This window comes from Palaemon carinicauda, chromosome 42, assembly GCF_036898095.1.
Source record: "Palaemon carinicauda isolate YSFRI2023 chromosome 42, ASM3689809v2, whole genome shotgun sequence".
Taxonomy (NCBI): Eukaryota; Metazoa; Arthropoda; class Malacostraca; order Decapoda; family Palaemonidae; genus Palaemon; species Palaemon carinicauda.
The window spans coordinates 12,710,552-12,726,801 of NC_090766.1; the positions used below are offsets into that span (position 1 = coordinate 12,710,552).

The 16,250-nt window shown below is 49.5% G+C and overlaps 1 protein-coding gene across 1 annotated transcript in view; it reads left to right on the forward strand.

Annotated features, from left to right (window-relative positions):
• The window catches only part of LOC137632963 (uncharacterized), an 84,920-nt gene that overhangs the window by 30,310 nt on the left and 38,360 nt on the right, over positions 1-16,250 (forward strand). Inside the window, exon 2 of the mRNA XM_068365097.1 lies at positions 15,498-16,134. Within this exon, the coding sequence (XP_068221198.1) occupies positions 15,969-16,134 (166 nt within the window). The 5' untranslated portion in view covers positions 15,498-15,968. The remainder of the gene's footprint in view (positions 1-15,497; positions 16,135-16,250) is intronic.

Below are 16,250 nucleotides of genomic sequence, written 5' to 3' on the forward strand. Positions count from 1 at the left end.
TAAACCAGGAGGTGGTGAAGTACGCTATGCAGGCTACTTCGTGGCTGGATTTCTGGTTAGGATGCTTAGGACAACTGATGCGATTTAAAGACCTGTCTCGGCAGTCCTCCAGGAAGTCTTTGGAGACTTTCCTATTGTCTGGCACTCGGGCCATCGAGTTCCTCTCCCATCAGGTAGTGAGCCTTTGGGCCAACACTATCCTGAAGAGGAGAGATGCCGTCATAGGCAAGTTCCATAGACATCTCCCTCAGGCCGAAGTAGCGAGACCGAGAAATGCTCCTTTCGAGGGCAATTCTTTGTGCTATCCCGAGGATGTCGAGCGGGTGGCAGAGAAGTGGAGGAAGTCCAGTCAGGACTCCCTCATCCAAAAGGTCTTAACGGCTAGACCTTACCCCTCTCAGCCACAGCGGAAAGCACAGCAAAACCCGTAGCCGAAAAGGGCTGGAGACCCAAAACAGCAGGGTAAAAAGGATGCAAAGCTGGCCTTTCACAGCAAAAAGTCCTTTCGTAGAGGAAAGGGTAAGAAGGGATCTGGCCGAGGCCGGTCCCAATAAGACAGGCAATCCTCCCATTTGCCCACCTGTGGGGGGATGCCTGCAAAGTCGCTGGCAGAAGTGGCTTCATCACGGGGCCGAACCCTGGACGGTCGAGGTGATTCGTTCAGGGTATCGTATCCCGTTCACGCTCTCTCTCCCTCCACTGACTCAAGTGCCGATTCCATTGAACTCCTGTGCGAAGGGATTCGCACAGGCGTTTGCCCTCAGGGCACAAGTCCAGTCCATGTTGGAGAAGGACGCTCTCCAGGAGGTCCTCAACTGGTCCCCAGGCTTCTACAGTTGACTCTTTCTTGTGAAAAAGGCATCTGGAGGCTGGAGACCAGTCATCCACCTCTTGGCCCTGAACAGGTTTGTTGAACAGACACCTTTCAGAATGGAGACGGCCGACACAGTCAGACAAGTGATAAGACCGCAGGACTTCATGTGCACTCTAGATCTGAAGGACGCATACTTCCAGATCCCAATTCACCCGTCTTCCAGGAAGTATCTGAGGTTCATGTTCAATCGGAAGCATTACCAGTTCAGGGTACTGTGTTTCGGTCTTTCCACAGCACCCCAGGTATTCACGAGAGTATTCGCCCTAGTATCATCTTGGGCTCACAGAGTCGGCATCTGTCTCCTAAGATACTTAGACGACTGGCTGATTCTGGCAGACTCGGAGGCGGCCCTTCTCCGCCACCGAGACGAGCTTCTAAGGTTTTGCTAGGATCTGGGGATCGTGGTAAACCTCGAGAAGTCTCAACTGCTCCCCTCTCAAGAACTGGTATACCTAGGCATACGATTAGACACCCTAAGGCACAAAGCGTTTCCATCAGACGAAAGGATCCAGAGACAGGGAGATAGCACAGGTCTTCCTCAGTCGGGAAGAGCTCATGGCGCTGTATTGGCTTCGCCTTCTCGGTCACCTCTCTTCCCTGACCCGACTGGTCCCCAACAGGATGAGATCCCTCCAGTGGCGACTAAAATCCCAGTGGAACCAACACTCCGATTCCCAGGATCACCTAGTCCGCATAGGGCTAGAGGAACAGTCGGACCTCAGGTGGAGGCTGGCGGAGCCGAACCTCTGCAAAGGGGTCAATCTTCTTGTGTCTCCCCCGGAATTGATGCTTTTCTCTGATGCATCAAAAGAAGGGTGGGGGCTCACGTGCTGCACCATTATATCTCCGGCCAATGGTCCGAATCAGAAAGGTACCAGCACATAAATCTCTTGGAGATGAGGGAAGCCTTTCTGGCCCTCGAAAAGTTCCACCAGGTCCTGGCGGGGCACTCCGTGGTGTTGATGAGCGACAACACCATGGTAGTAGCTTATCTAAGCAAACAGGGCGGTACCTTTTCGCAGCAGCTGTGCCATCTTGCAGTAGAGATACTCAGATGGGCAGAGGACAACTCGGTGATTCTATCAGCTCGCTTCATTCCAGGGAAGCGGAATGTGCTAGCAGACAAGCTGAGCAGAGCAACTCAGATAGTTGGCACCGAGTGGTCTTTGAATCCTCTGATAGCCAACAAAGTCTTGACTTTGTGGGGTTCCCCGACTGTGGATCTGTTCGCAACGGCCCTGAATTTCAGGCTCCCGTTGTGCTGCTCCCCAGTCCTGGATCCCCAAGCTCTTTGGCAAGATGCTTTCCAACAACGGTGGATAAACCTGGACGCTTACACGTTTCCCCCGTTCTGTCTGATGAGAAAAATCCTCAACCAGGTACGAGCAAGCAACAACTTGCAAATGACCCTCATAGCTCCGCTATGGCATCACAGAATGGTTCCTGGACCTTCTGCATCTTCTCACGGAGATCCCGAGGGAGCTTTCTCCACAGCACGACCTCTTCAAACAACCACATGCCAACATCTTCCAGAAAGCCGTAACTTCGCTTCGACTTCATGCCTGGAAACTATCCAGCACCTCCTCACACAGAGAGGCTCTTCGCAACTGGTTGTGAAAAGAATGGCTGGACACCTCAGGAGATCCACAGAGGCAGTCTACCAGGCAAAGTGGTCAGTTTTCTGTGGTTGGTGTCGTGGAAGGGGTATCTCTCCCCTCGATACCTCTGTTCCAACTATAGCGGAATTTCTTGTATACCTTCGGGAAGAAATGCTTCTCTCGATCTTGGCAGTCAAAGGCTACCGCTCAGCCTTGAGTCTCGCCTTTAGACTGAAAGAAGTCGATATTTCCTCCTTGGAACTTCCTTTGCTCATACGCAGTTACAAGCTTACTTGTCCCCAGGCTGAGCTAAGATCTCCCCCTTGGAACGTGGTTCGGGTCCTCAGGTCTCTGAAGGGCTTCCCCTATGAACCACTACGCCAGGCCTCCGATCGCCACCTCACGTGGAAGACGGTGTTCCTGCTCGCTTTGGCTTCGGCCAAGAGAGTCAGCGAACTTCATGGTCTATCTGCTGATGTCTCCCACTCTAGGAGATGGGGGAAAGTAATCCTCAACTACGTCCCCGAGTTTGTAGCCAAGTCTCAAAATCCGGGTGTGCCGGACTCCAGGTTCGGCCCATTTTGGATAGAGTCTTCGTTCTCTAACCGAAGATCCAGACCAACTGTTACTATGTCCAGTAAGGAGTCTGAGGTGTTACTTAAGAAGAACAGCAAAAACTCGCCCCTTGTACGAGCACTTTTTGTCAGCAAGGGGGAAGGTCAAGAGGAGGGTCACGAGGAATACTATGTCCTCCTGGATAAGGAAAGTAATTGAATACGCTCTATATCCAGATCCTCCTCTGTCCAACCGACCCAGAGCTCATGACGTCAGAGGTATTGCAACGTCTCTGCCGTTCAAGAAGAATTTTTCTGTGGCACAGGTACAGTATTGTAAGCGGGCGTGTGGAAGCGTCAGACAACCTTCACAGCCCACTACCTGAAAGACGTAACCCACAGGAGCATGGAAACCTTCTCCATTGGTCCTGTGGTGGCCGCACAACAAGTGATCTAATGCCTCAGGCTCTTTGATGGACAAGTAGCAGAGGGTTGAGGTTACCCAGGTTAGTCTGGGGTGAATGAAAAGAATGTCTGGCTCCCTTCTTTCTGTCTCCTTCTCCCCCCTTGGGGAAACAGCTCCGCAAGACCGAAGCATAGCTAACCTCACCCCTCTGCAGGTAAGATTCATTTCCCTTGTGCATCCCGAGTATGAATGAATACTTTGTTACGTCACCAATACCTCATGAGGGAGGGTATTGGATATGTCTTAGAACTCATGCTTATCCTCGAGTTCCTACATAAAGACAAGCCACGAGTCTCTCTCACACAAGCTTCTGCAGGCTGCTATCATTGAGTTTCCTTGTAACTACTTTGATTTTAGCGATGGTAGAGTTCCTACTAATTAGATCAGAGATCAATTAAAAGGAACCCCAGGTCATGACCAAGGCCAGTTGGTAGAACTTCCTCCCTCCTAAGAGTAAGTCACCCTATAAATAGCAAAGGTTTGTATCTGTGTCGGAACAAATAACAAATCTGAAAATAATTTATATTTTTCCTAACATACAAACCTGGAGCTATTTATACAAATTGGCCCGCCACCCTGTCCCCCTAGAAGTCCTGCCAGAAAGCAAAAGTGGTTACTCATCCGACAGGTGTGAGTGAGCGGGGTAGTTAGTCTACCCCAACCCTCTCCCGCTAACTAGCAGATGGGGTAATTATCCCTCACTAAAATTGTCTTGGGTGGTTTTCAGCGTTGCTGAAAGTAATACCCTATAAATAGCTCCAAGTTTGTATGTCAGGAAAAATACAAATTATTTCCAAATTTGTTATTTTGAGCAATGATGTTGCGCTTCGTCGCACACAGTGTTTATGAAAGCAACTTCATGAGCAGGGAAGTTATGATTTGACACACCCGCATGTGGGCAACCAAGCTAGTACTACTGACAAAGGCTGTTTGCTTCACAAGTTGCATGCATTACCTTCGCAGCTGAATGCACGCTTGTGAGGAGTAGCAAGGGCTCCTACCTTGGCATAGGTACAGCAGTTTGCCCTCGAGTAGGATCCTCCTCCATCCCCATCATAAGAGATACCTGTCATCAGGAAGGAAGAGGTCTCATTTGCGAACGTTTATCAATGTTTTCCATTCAAGTATTGGGCGCAACGAACCTTTGCCACATGCGGACTTTCGATCTGCCGTGGGGTACCCGTCACAGGTACTCCTGCTATGAGATCAGAGGAAACTTTCCGTATACCTGTATATAGGATTTATGTTTTTTCCTGTCTGTTAATGGTCTGTAACCAGACTCATTCATACAACTACCTGGCTGACAATTGTGACTGAAGATACTTCTCAATTCTGTCCTTCGGAAGTACAGTAGTTGCTTGCAACTAATTGTTAGTGACTTGAGAGTTTGCTTGGCAGCAATATCAACTTTGGAAGTTTGCTGTAATGCCGTTATCTTCTATAGATAACTGGGCTACTCCGGAGTTTACTAGTCTATAAGCGGGTATTCACTACCAATTCCCATTATAGCAAAGGCAGTTGGTAGACAAGATTCATCACCCCTTGGCAGAGACAGTTGCTTGCAATTGATCACATGGCACGACAGTGATTGACCTGAAAGGTTTATTTGTTAACCAACCTCTCGGTACCCCAGGCACTCAGATGAGAATTGACCTTTCTCTTGAAAATCAAATGATCTCGGTTCCTCTTAATTGAACCATCTTACCTTTAGGGGTTTATCAATAGACACAATCCCTGGGCTAAGCTGACTGCCTTACAGGGTAGTTAGCTGACCAAGTAACTCAGAGTCTGTCCCAGTTTCTAATGGAATCAGAAAGGAAGAATTAGGTTTTAAGGAAGGGTTGTTTATACAACCTGTCTCCCTTTTTCTTCCAGTCATGATACGAGCTAGAGCATGCTGGCTTGCACTCCAGGGAGGGAAGTCAACGGTAGGGCATCTCTCATCTGTCTTACGCGGGGATTATGCCACAGAAGTGGGGATGATAGAAAACCCCAGGGTCTGATCCTCCGACATTCCCGATCCTCCGCTTGAGGGGACACGTCCCTCTTCTTTTCCCCTTCCGTTGACTCTGCATCAGTGACTTTGACCACTGGTCATCACTGAAGGTTATCCTCCAAGGACATACCTAGAGTTGTCTTTTCAGATTTAATTGTCTAGTACAGGGTGCGAGGCTCCGGCCTATGATCAACTTCTCAAGTGTTCACAAGAGTGTTCACTCTACTTGCAACCAGGGTCAATACCAATGCAGACTGCCCTCCTTGTCCTTTAGACGAGTGGTTAAATTTTAGCAGATTCAGTGGATATTTCTCTGACACTAAGTCAACCTTTTGAGGGTTTTTACCTCGTTTCGAGATAAAACCGAAAACCGGTAGAATTCATCCTGGAAACCTCCATGAGAACTGGTATATTTAGAAAGACAAATAAACGTCCAATCAAGGAGAAGGAATCAAGAAAGTGGAATGTCCCTTCCTCAAGCGAGACTTCTTTCAGCTGTACCGATGGCTGTGCCTGCTGGGGTATCTGAACTCGAGAGTTCTTTGGCTCCGGCAAAAGTCATAGCTAAGTCCCCTCCAGTGGCAACGGGTCCTTTCGGTGTAAGTAGGGATTCTACGGACTTACAAGTCTCATAGGATCAGAATCAAAGAGAGACCTACGTTAGGAGATAGAGATCATCAACCATTTCAGGGGAGTAGACCTTCTCTCTCCTTCCCCATAGCAGATGCTCTTGTGGGAGGCATCAAAAGAAAAGGAGGGGGGCCTCACCTGTCATGACCCATGGCCTCTGAGCTATGTTCCAACACATATTGGCAGTGCCACACAAGTCTGCCTGGATTAGAGTGCAAGGTTGCTGGTAGAATACCCAGACAAAAGTATTCTGGGCATGGTATAGAATACCTGGTCAAAGGTATTCATTGCACGACTATCGCTTGCATTCCTCTTCGCCGGAGAGGCCTTCCTTCGCCTTTTAAGACGGTGAGGAGGCACCTCTTCGGTTCATCATCGTCGTTGCAGTCCGCCGAAGAGGAGCCTCGTCATCGATCACTGACTGTTCCTGCTACGACCCTGGACCTCTCTGCGGATCGTTCGCGATCCCCTTCTGTGGAAGGTCGTCCTTTCCAAGGACACGTCGACCTTCCACCCGACAGACCTGCTGACCTGCCGTCGCCGTTTCTGGCAGCTGATGTGCTTTATGCGCCAACTAAACCTTTCATAGTCAGGCACGGGCCCCTTCGGGGCAACAAGGGCGTACACGCCATCACGCGCACACATCCCTTACGCGCCATGCTAAGCATGCGCGCCAACGATCACCTGACCTCACTGAGATAGCGCACAGGCGCTCACCTGCTGAGGTTCCTGAGAAAGCGCACAGGCGCTCACCTGCTGCTGTTCCTGAGATAGCGCGCCAGCACTCACCTACGCGCCAGCGCTCACCTGCTCGCTACTGCGCGCCAACGCTCTCCTACGCGTCAACGCTCGCCAGCGCTCTCCTGCCCGCCAGCGCTCTCCAACGCGCCCATGATTTTCGGATCTGGGTGTGGTAGGAAAGTCTAAGACTTCTCCTACTCGTCAGCACTCGCCAATGCGGAATCGCGCGCATTCACCTGCGCGCGCCCACCCCCATCCCCTACAGCAGCTACACACCGCCAGCCTGATGTGCGCCCACAAGAGGCGCAGCAACGAACACAGGTTCCGACTGCGCGCCCGCGCGCAAGGGATATCTCTCCTGGGTGCGCGCAATACAAGATCTTCTGGGGCGCACGATCTCTCGCCCGCACGCCCACGGGCCCTTCATCCTGATCCTGCGCGCCCGCGCGCGCTAACATTCACCCTCACGCGCGCGAGCGCACAATCAGCCTCCTGTGCACGCTTCTACACGCCCGCGCGCGTGCCCCCCATCAGTCTCCCGTGAGCGACCCCGGGTATTCCCCATCGCGCTCCCCCGCACGATCGTCAATACTCTCCCGCTCGTGAGGCTGCAGGACAACGCACGGCAAGGTTCCAGAAAGGTCCAGGGACATTTCTTCTTCCTTTTCTTTACAGGCGAACCCCCCTATGGAAACTCCTCCCAGGGATCGGTCGATCCCTGTCCCTCCAGAGGTAGTGTCTGACAGCGCAGCTGTCAGCCAGCAGCCTTGGTTTGGGGCACTAGTCAGAGCGGTTACGCAGGCCTTCAACCCTGTTCTCTCTGAATTGGGCCACAAATCCTTGGCTGCGTCTACCCCCCTTAAGAGAAAAAGAGGAGTTTCGGACGCGGTGACTTCTCCGAGGACTAAGCTGTCTCCTCGTAAACCTTCGAGGCAGACCCCCTCCCCCCAGACTTTTTCTCCCTCCCTGTCAGACGAGGACTTCCCGTCCTCAGGGGAGTCACTTGAGGTGAGACGTTCCCCCATAGCACCAATGGGGGAAACCCCACCTCGCGCTGGAAAGTCTTCTCGGGTAGGGGCGGAGAAGAGCCTACCTCCGTCGTTGTTGGAGTCCTGCATCCCTCCCAGGAGGGAGTCAAAGGACTCTAAAACAGTACCGAAATCCTCGACAAGACTTGGAACGGAGCCAGCCAGTCACTCGGAGAACGTCCGCGATTCTCCCCAAGAAGAGCCTTTCGGGACAGGAGACTTCGCTGTGAGTCCAACCGGAGGAGAGCTACAGGAGTCAGAACATGCATTTTGGCAAGTTCTGACCCTTATGAGGACTCTCAATGGGTTTTCTGACCCAGAGATTCCCCCTCGAGAGGGCAAAGACACGGTCTTGGACCGAGTATTTGGGACTCAAAAACCCTCTAAGGCCAGTGCGGCTCTGCCCTGGTCTTGGGGTTAAGAGTCCAGGGACAAGATCGCGGTCCAACTCTCTGAGATAGCCTCCTCCAGCCGATCCAGTGCCGGCAACAAGCTTCTCCCACCTCCTCGCGTTCAGCAGAGGAGGTACTTCGAGATCTTATAGGAGCCTTGTTTAGCTCTTCCCCTTCACCATTCTTTGGAAGAGCTTACCAGGGGAGTCCCTCTTGAGAGACTCTCCAACCGGGAGGTCTCATTCTCGGCGACTGAGATCCTTAATCAGGAGAAGGTTACGAAGTGTGCTATGCAGGCCACTTCGTGGCTTGACATCTGGTGAGGGACCTTAGGTATCCTGATACGTTCGAAGGATTTCTCGAAAGAATGTACCAGGAAAGCTATGGAGACCTTCCTACTCTCAGGCACTCGCACGATCGAGTTTCTGGCCCACCAAGTCTCGAACTTGTGGGTGAACACCATCCTGAAATATCGGGATGCGGTGGCTGAGAGGTTCCATCAGAAGGTCCCTAGCACCGAGATAAGCAGGCTCAGACATTCTTCCGTGGAGGGAACGAATCTGTTTGAGCCTAAAGACGTGGAGCATGCTGCTTAGAGATGGAGGAAGTCCCACCAAGACTCCCTCCTACATAGGGCTTTAACATCCAAGCCCTATAAGCCTCCAGCACCCCAGCAGCCCCGTCCTACCAAGACCACAAAACCGACAACGGGAGCGAAGACAGTGGTGTCTAAGCCCTTTCCTGTCAAGGACAGGAAAGGCAAGAAGTCCTCCAGGGGAGGGAAAAATCCTAGAGGGAGCAGCCGAGACCACAAACACTAGGATTGTCAGTCCCCCTGCATGTCCACCAGTGGGGTGATGCCTACAAAGTTGCACAGACAGGTGGCAGCAACTCGGGGCCGATTCCTGGACGATTTTCGTAATCAGTCAGGGATATCGCGTCCCGTTCACAACATCTCTACGTCCCCTGACAACGAATCCAGTGTCATTGCGCTCCCTTGCCATGGGATCAGCAAGGGGGGCAGGCCCTTCGGGCAGAAGTCCAGACCATGTTGAAGAAGGGCGCTCTCCAAGAGGTTCTCGACGGGTCCCCAGGCTTCTTCAGTCGACTCTTTCTTGTAAAGAATGCGTCTGGAGGCTGGAGACCAGTCATCGACCTCTCGGCTCTGAAGAAGTTTATCAAACAAACTCCGTTCAGCATGGAGACCGCAGACACGGTCAGACTCGCAGTGAGGCTGTAAGACTTCATGTGTACGCTGGATCTGAAGGACGTGTACTTCCATATCCCAGTCCATCCGTCTTCGAAGAAGTACTTAAGATTCAGCCTAGACAACAAGGAGTACCAGTTCAAGGTGCTGTGTTTCGGTCTCTCCACAGCACCACAGGTTTTCACCAGATTGTTCACCCTAATATCGTCGTGGGCACATAGGATCGGCATCTGTCTCCTCCGTTATCTGGACAACTGGCTGATCCTAGCAGACTCGGAGTCATCCCTTCTTCAACACCGAAACAAACTTCTGGGACTTTGCCAGGTTCTAGGGATCATGGTAAATCTTGAGAAGTCCTCTCTGCTTCCCACTCTAAGACTGGTATACCTAGGCATGATTATAGACACCAATCTCCACAAAGCCTTCCCATCAGACGACAGGAAGGTCGCAAGCCCTTTTCTCAGACGAGAAGAGCTTCCAGCCCATCGTGGTTACGTCTCCTCGGTCACCTCTCATCTTTGGCTCGTCTAGTTCCCAACGGTCGCCTCAGGATGAGATCCCTCCAGTGGCGACAAGTCCCGGTGGAATCAAGGTTACGATTCCCCGGACATCATGATCCCTATGGGACCTGCGGAACGGACGGACCTCCAGTGGTGGGTGACAGACGAGAACCCACGAAGAGGAGTGGATCTTTTCGTCCTCCCCCTGGATTTGATGCTGTTTTCGGACGCCTCAAAGAAGGGGTGGGGGCCCCACGTTCTACACCACAGGACCTCAGGCCTGTGGTCAGAATCAGAAAAGTGCCTTCATATAAATCTTCTTGAGATGAAGGCCGTTTTCTTGGCCCTTCAACAGTTCCAACAATACCTGGCGGGTCACTCTGTGGTGGTGATGAGCGACAACACCACAGTAGTGGCTTCCATCAACAAGCAAGGAGGTACCTTTTCGAAGCAGCTATCCCATCTTGCAGTAGAGATACTGAGATGGACCGAAGTCCACTCGATTCCGCTATCGGCACGTTTCATTCCAGGCAAGAGGAATGTGCTCGCCTACAATCTGAGCAGAGCGTCTCAGATAGTGAGTACCGAGTGGTCTTTGGATCATCTAGTAGTCAACAAAGTCCTGACTTTGTGGGGTTCCCCGACTGTGGAACTGTTCGCGACAGCGTTGAATTTCAAGCTCCCGGTATACTGCTCCCCAGTCCCTGATCCCAAGGCACTCTGGCAAGATGCCTTCCAACAACGGTGGGACAACATCGACGTGTACGCCTTTCCCCCCGTTCTGTCTGATGAGGAGGGTGCTCAACAAGACCAGAATATCGGTCAATCTCTCAATGACCCTCATAGCTCCGCTATGGCATCACGCGGAATGGTTTCCGGACCTTCTGCAACTCCTAACGGAACTTCCAAGAGAACTCCCTCCGCGACACGATTTACTCAAACAACCACATGCCAACATCTTCCACAAAGCCGTAGCTTTGCTACGACTTCACGCCTGGAGACTATCCAGCATCTCCTCGCTGAGAGAGGATTTTCCCAACAAGTTGCGATCAGGATGTCTGGACATCTGCGAAAATCATCCGCATCTGTCTACCAGGCAAAGTGGAAAGTCTTCTGTGGTTGGTGTCGTGGAAGGGGTCTCTCTCCACTCGATGCCACTATTCCAGCAATAGCAGAGTTCCTCGTGTATTTGCGAGAAGAAATGCGCCTTTCAGTCTCGGCGGTGAAAGGCTATCGCTTAGCCTGAAGTCTAGCCTTCAGGCTCAAAGGAATGGACATTTCTTCCTCGCTGGAACTTTCCCTGCTCATACGAAGTTATGAACTTACCTGCCCTCAGTCGGAAGTGAGACCTCCTCCATGGAACGTGGTTCGAGTTCTCAGGTCTCTTAAGAGACCTCCCTATGAACCATTACGCCAGGCTTCAGATCGCCACCTAACTTGGAAGACGGTGTTCCTACTACCTTTGGCTTCGGCCAAGCGAGTCAGTGAACTTCATGGTCTCTCGTATGACATCGCCCATTGAAGGGGATGGGGGGAGGTAACGTTCAAATTCGTCCCTGAGTTTATTGCTAAGATTCAGAATCCGGGGGTGGCTGACCCTCGGTTCAACTCCTTCCAGATTTCGAGTCTCCGTTCTGTAACAGATAACCCAGACCATCTCCTACTGTGCCCAGTAAGGAGCTTGAGGCTGTATCTCAAAAGAACGGCTGCAGTCCATCCTCAGGTGCAAGCATTGTTCGTTAGCACTGGGAGGACTAAGAGGAGGGTCACCAAGAACACCATCTCGGCATGGATTCGTAGGGTGATCCATCTGTCCCTGAATCCAGACCCTTCTCCGTCATGTCGCCCTAGAGCACATGATGTCAGGGGAGTAGTTACGTCCCTGGCCTTCAAGAAGAATTTCTCAGTGACGCAGGTTCTTCAGGCTGGGGTGTGGCAGCGTCAGACGACCTTCATAGTCCACCACCTGCAAGACTTGACCCACAGGAGGCTCGATACGTTCTCTATCGGCCCTGTGGTGGCTGCACAATAGCTGGTTTAAAAACCTCAGGCTCCTTATTGGACAAGTAGCAAAAGGTTGAGGGCATTGTTACCCAGTCTTAGTCTGCATGAATGAAAAGGTTTGTCTGGCCCTTATTCTTTTCTTCATCTTCCCCTCTCTTGGGGAAAGCAGCATCCTGAGTTCTCTGCACAGCTGACCTCAAACCACTGCAGGTAAACCATGTTTCCTTGTGTTCCTATTATTAAGCTAATACTGTCATGTCCCCATACCCTGACGAGGTGGTATTGGGAGAGTCCTAGCCTAAAGTTTCCATCTAAAGGACTACAGGTCAACTTCCTAGGACGAGTCACACTATTAGACCTTCACACACAGCTTGCGTAGGCCGCAGTCCTTGCGTAGCAAGGTTCTAGCTAGGTGCAGGGACTCTTTATTGCTGAGTGCTGACACGCTCAAATAATGAGCCCCCGGGCAACGCCAAAAGCCAGTACTGGCTGGGACGTTCCACCCTTCCTAATGGGTGAGTCACCCCTATTAAATAGCGTGGTTTGTATATCAGTTACGGAACAAATGACAAATTCGTAGATTTGTATTTTTCCTAACTATACAAACCTTAGCTATTTAATCAAACTTGCTTGCCAGCCCTATCCCCCTTGAAGTCCTACCTCCAAGCAAAGTGAGCTCAAGCACAGGTGTGTGTGTGTGTGTGGGGTGGGGGGGGGGGGGTTAGCAAGCTACCCTCCCCTACCCCCTGCTAACTATCGGTGGGGTAGTAAACCTTCGTTAGAATTCTAATGGATCGTCATTTCAGCTACGCCTAAAGTAATACCAATATTAAATAGCTAAGGTTTGTATAGTTAGGAAAAATACAAATTATCTACGAATTTGTCATGTTACACCGTAATAGCTTCATCAGGGCACGAAGGTGGTAGAATACAGTACTCGGATAAGGTATTTTAGGCACAGTATAGAACACTCGGTCAAAGTTATTTTTTGCACGACTACGGTCCGTCTAGCTGTTAGAAGATGGAGTTAGATGGGAGACAACTCGATACCTTTGGCAACCCATTTCAGTGTCAGTCGACCTCCACAGACAAGGTAACTTCTTAGCAGTTCTGACGAGGCAGACTCAGATGTTGGGCTTTGAGGGATCTTTCTTTTCCTTGGTTAGTCTTCTAAGTCTTGTCCCTGGCAGGAATTTTGGATGAGATGTCAGACCAGGACGTCTCCTGTCCGGAAGTTTCCAATGTATGGTCAACCAATAAGGGGGAACCTGGCAGCTCTAATAGAGGCCATCCGACATCTGTGGAATGCTTACGCGCTTCCTACTCTTTCTGTCTGAGGAGGAGAGACTTTCATAGAAGGACATCGACCGAGTGATCGACCCTGATTGTTCCACAGTGGCAGTAAGTAGAATAGCACCCAGATCCTCTATTCCTGTAAGTAGAGATATCGAGAGATCTGTTCTTTCCTTTCTGGAGCTCCTTGTAACACTGTCAGTCGTGTCCCTAGGACCCCCTCACCTGGAGGGTATTCAACATCACCTCTTTCAGAGAGGCTTTTTGCAAACAATAACAAGAAGGATGGCTGGATACCCCAGTAGGTCGTCGGTCGCTTCCCATCAGGAGAAGTGGTCTATCCGCTAAGATTGTGGATAGAGGCTTCGCACTATTCGATATCTCTCTCCCTGGGACAACGCAGCTTACTGTACCTCAGGGAGGGAAGAGCTGCTCGGTCTCGACCGTGACAGGATGCCACTCAGTGTTGAGCCTCGTCTTCCGTTGTGAACAGTCGGCTTTTCCTCGACAGAACTGTCACTTCCCTTTCAGTGTCAAGCTTACTGGCTCCCAAAGCAGAAGTAAGACCACCTCCTCAGAGTGTAGTTCTTATACCGTACCACACTCTCGGAAAGGAGTACCTCATGTTGCTAGTCAGTCCTCAGAACATGACTTGACTCTTAAGTTGGTTTTAACCTTCTTGCTTTGGCCTCAGGGATGAGTGCCAGCAAAGGACATGGTCTCTTCTACGACGTATCTCAGCCAGGGGATGGAAGTCTAGTAACACTTGACTTCATCCCTGAGTCTGTTGCCAACCCTCTGACTCCAGCTGTAGCTATCCAGAGATTCAGGCCCTTTGGGATTGAATTCCCCTTGACTCGGATCTTTTGTAACTATGTACTATAAGAGCGCAGATATGTCATCTTATATGATCTGTGGTAGCTCACCCGGACGTGAACAAGTTTCCATGAACAGGGCTGGGTCAAGAAGAGAGTCACCAAGAATACTGTCTTCTTGGATCCGACAGGATATAGATTGGTCCCTGAACTCAGACTCTTCTCTAAAAGTTCTTAGACCCAGAGCTCATGATGTTAGGGGCATAGTATGGCTCTAGCATTTAAAAAGAACTGCTCTGTGTCATGCTTTTCAAACTAGTGTGTGAAAGCTTTACGATACCTTCACAGCCAAAAACTGCAAGACATAATTATCCCAAAGGAACCTGGATACCTAGGTCCAGTGGTGGCAACACAACATGTTGTTTAAGATACCGCACCTCCCTTGCATGGCAAGTAGCTGTCGGTCGAGAGCATACGTTTCCTGGGATCAGTCTGGGATGAACGGTAGAGTGACTGGACTTTCTCCTTTCATCTTCCCTTTTGGGGCACAGCACCCCTGGAACTCTGCAAGTTAACCTCCATCTGCAGGTAAAACCCATATCCTTTGTGTAGCCTAAAACATGGTAGTGTATGTATTTGTTACGTCTCCTTCCTCCTAGCGGAGGGGGCAGTCGGGCAATGGCCAGGTAAAGTGTAGAGTTCAATACCAAACATTGCCTTACCTGATCAAGTCACGTTGTTTAGTTCACACAATTACACCAATTGCCCAGGCCATTAGCTCTTGCACATTGAGAGTTAGTGAGGTGTCAGGGTCTCTTAAGCTTTTGCAATGAACAGGATCACATCCCGTGTCAGAAATCAGCCAGTTGGTTTAGGACTTCCACCCACCCTAGGACTAGTCTCCACTGTAAAGGGCGAATGGATATGTATTTGTTTCGGAACGAGGAAAAATTTGGAAATTTGTATTTTTCTTAACTATACATACCTTAAGCTCTACACATACCTGCCCCACCATCACCTAACCCCCGAGAAGGTCCTACCTGCAATTAAAAACTGAAGGCATTTAATTGGTGTGCGTGTATGAGCGGGTTGGTTGGTCTACCCCCTGTGCTAACTAGTGGTGAGTAGTTATTCCTTGCTAAAAAGTCTTTAGGCTAGTTTCCAGAATTTGCTGAAATAATATCTACTGTAAAGAGCTCAAGGTTTGTATATTAGGAAAAATACAAATTTCAAAATTTTAAAATTTTCATTAGGGTTTATTATATTGTATATTGTTTAGTAATGATCTAAAAGCAGATTACTAGTATAATCTGATAATGATTTAACAGTGGAATCATAGCTACTGAAGTTTTTTATCTATCTATTTTTCTGTCCTAATAAGATTTTACTTATATTCCAGGAGTGTTCATCTTGAAGACATCATTGGAAGCCATCTATGGAGTGAAATCTAGTTGAAATTTCGATTAATAACATCTGGTTGGTATGTTTGGTTTTCCAACAAGCGGTAAATATAGGTAAAGTATACAGTGATGATAATGTTAAAGGGTACATGTAAAAAATTATTTTAAAGATGTAAATTTCCCCTGTTGATATGAATAAGAATGAAAAAAAGGCCTAGATTGGTCACAGATTTTTATGTAAGCTACAGTGCAGCTCTATGATCCTGTGTATAGTATGTAATCTTTAAGATGGGGCTGTGAAGTGTAATGTGTTGTGTGCTGTGGTTTATGCCACCTCGTTAACATGGTTCGTCATGTTAGATAGAATGTAGGATCCACTCTCAATTGCAAGACTGAGAATTAAGTGCTCAGTGGTTAGAAAGGAATGTTGAACTTTAGTGTATAGCAAAGCTTATTTTGTATCTCTCAAAATGAGCAAGTTGAAAGAAAGCAAGATGGATTCGAGATCCTTAGAAAAACGACTTTCGTCAGTCCGGGAAACTTCAGAGGAGATACAGACGTTATCTAGATGGTGTTTACAGCACAAAAACCACCACCATTCAATCATCCAAGCTTGGTCTCGATCATTAAGGAAAGGTGAGGAATATTGCACTTCTTTTATTATTTTCTTTTTCAATTTTCTATATTTATTTAACCAAGTTGGTCACATAAAAAGTACTTAATGGTATAACAAGATTGCTAAATGCTCCTCA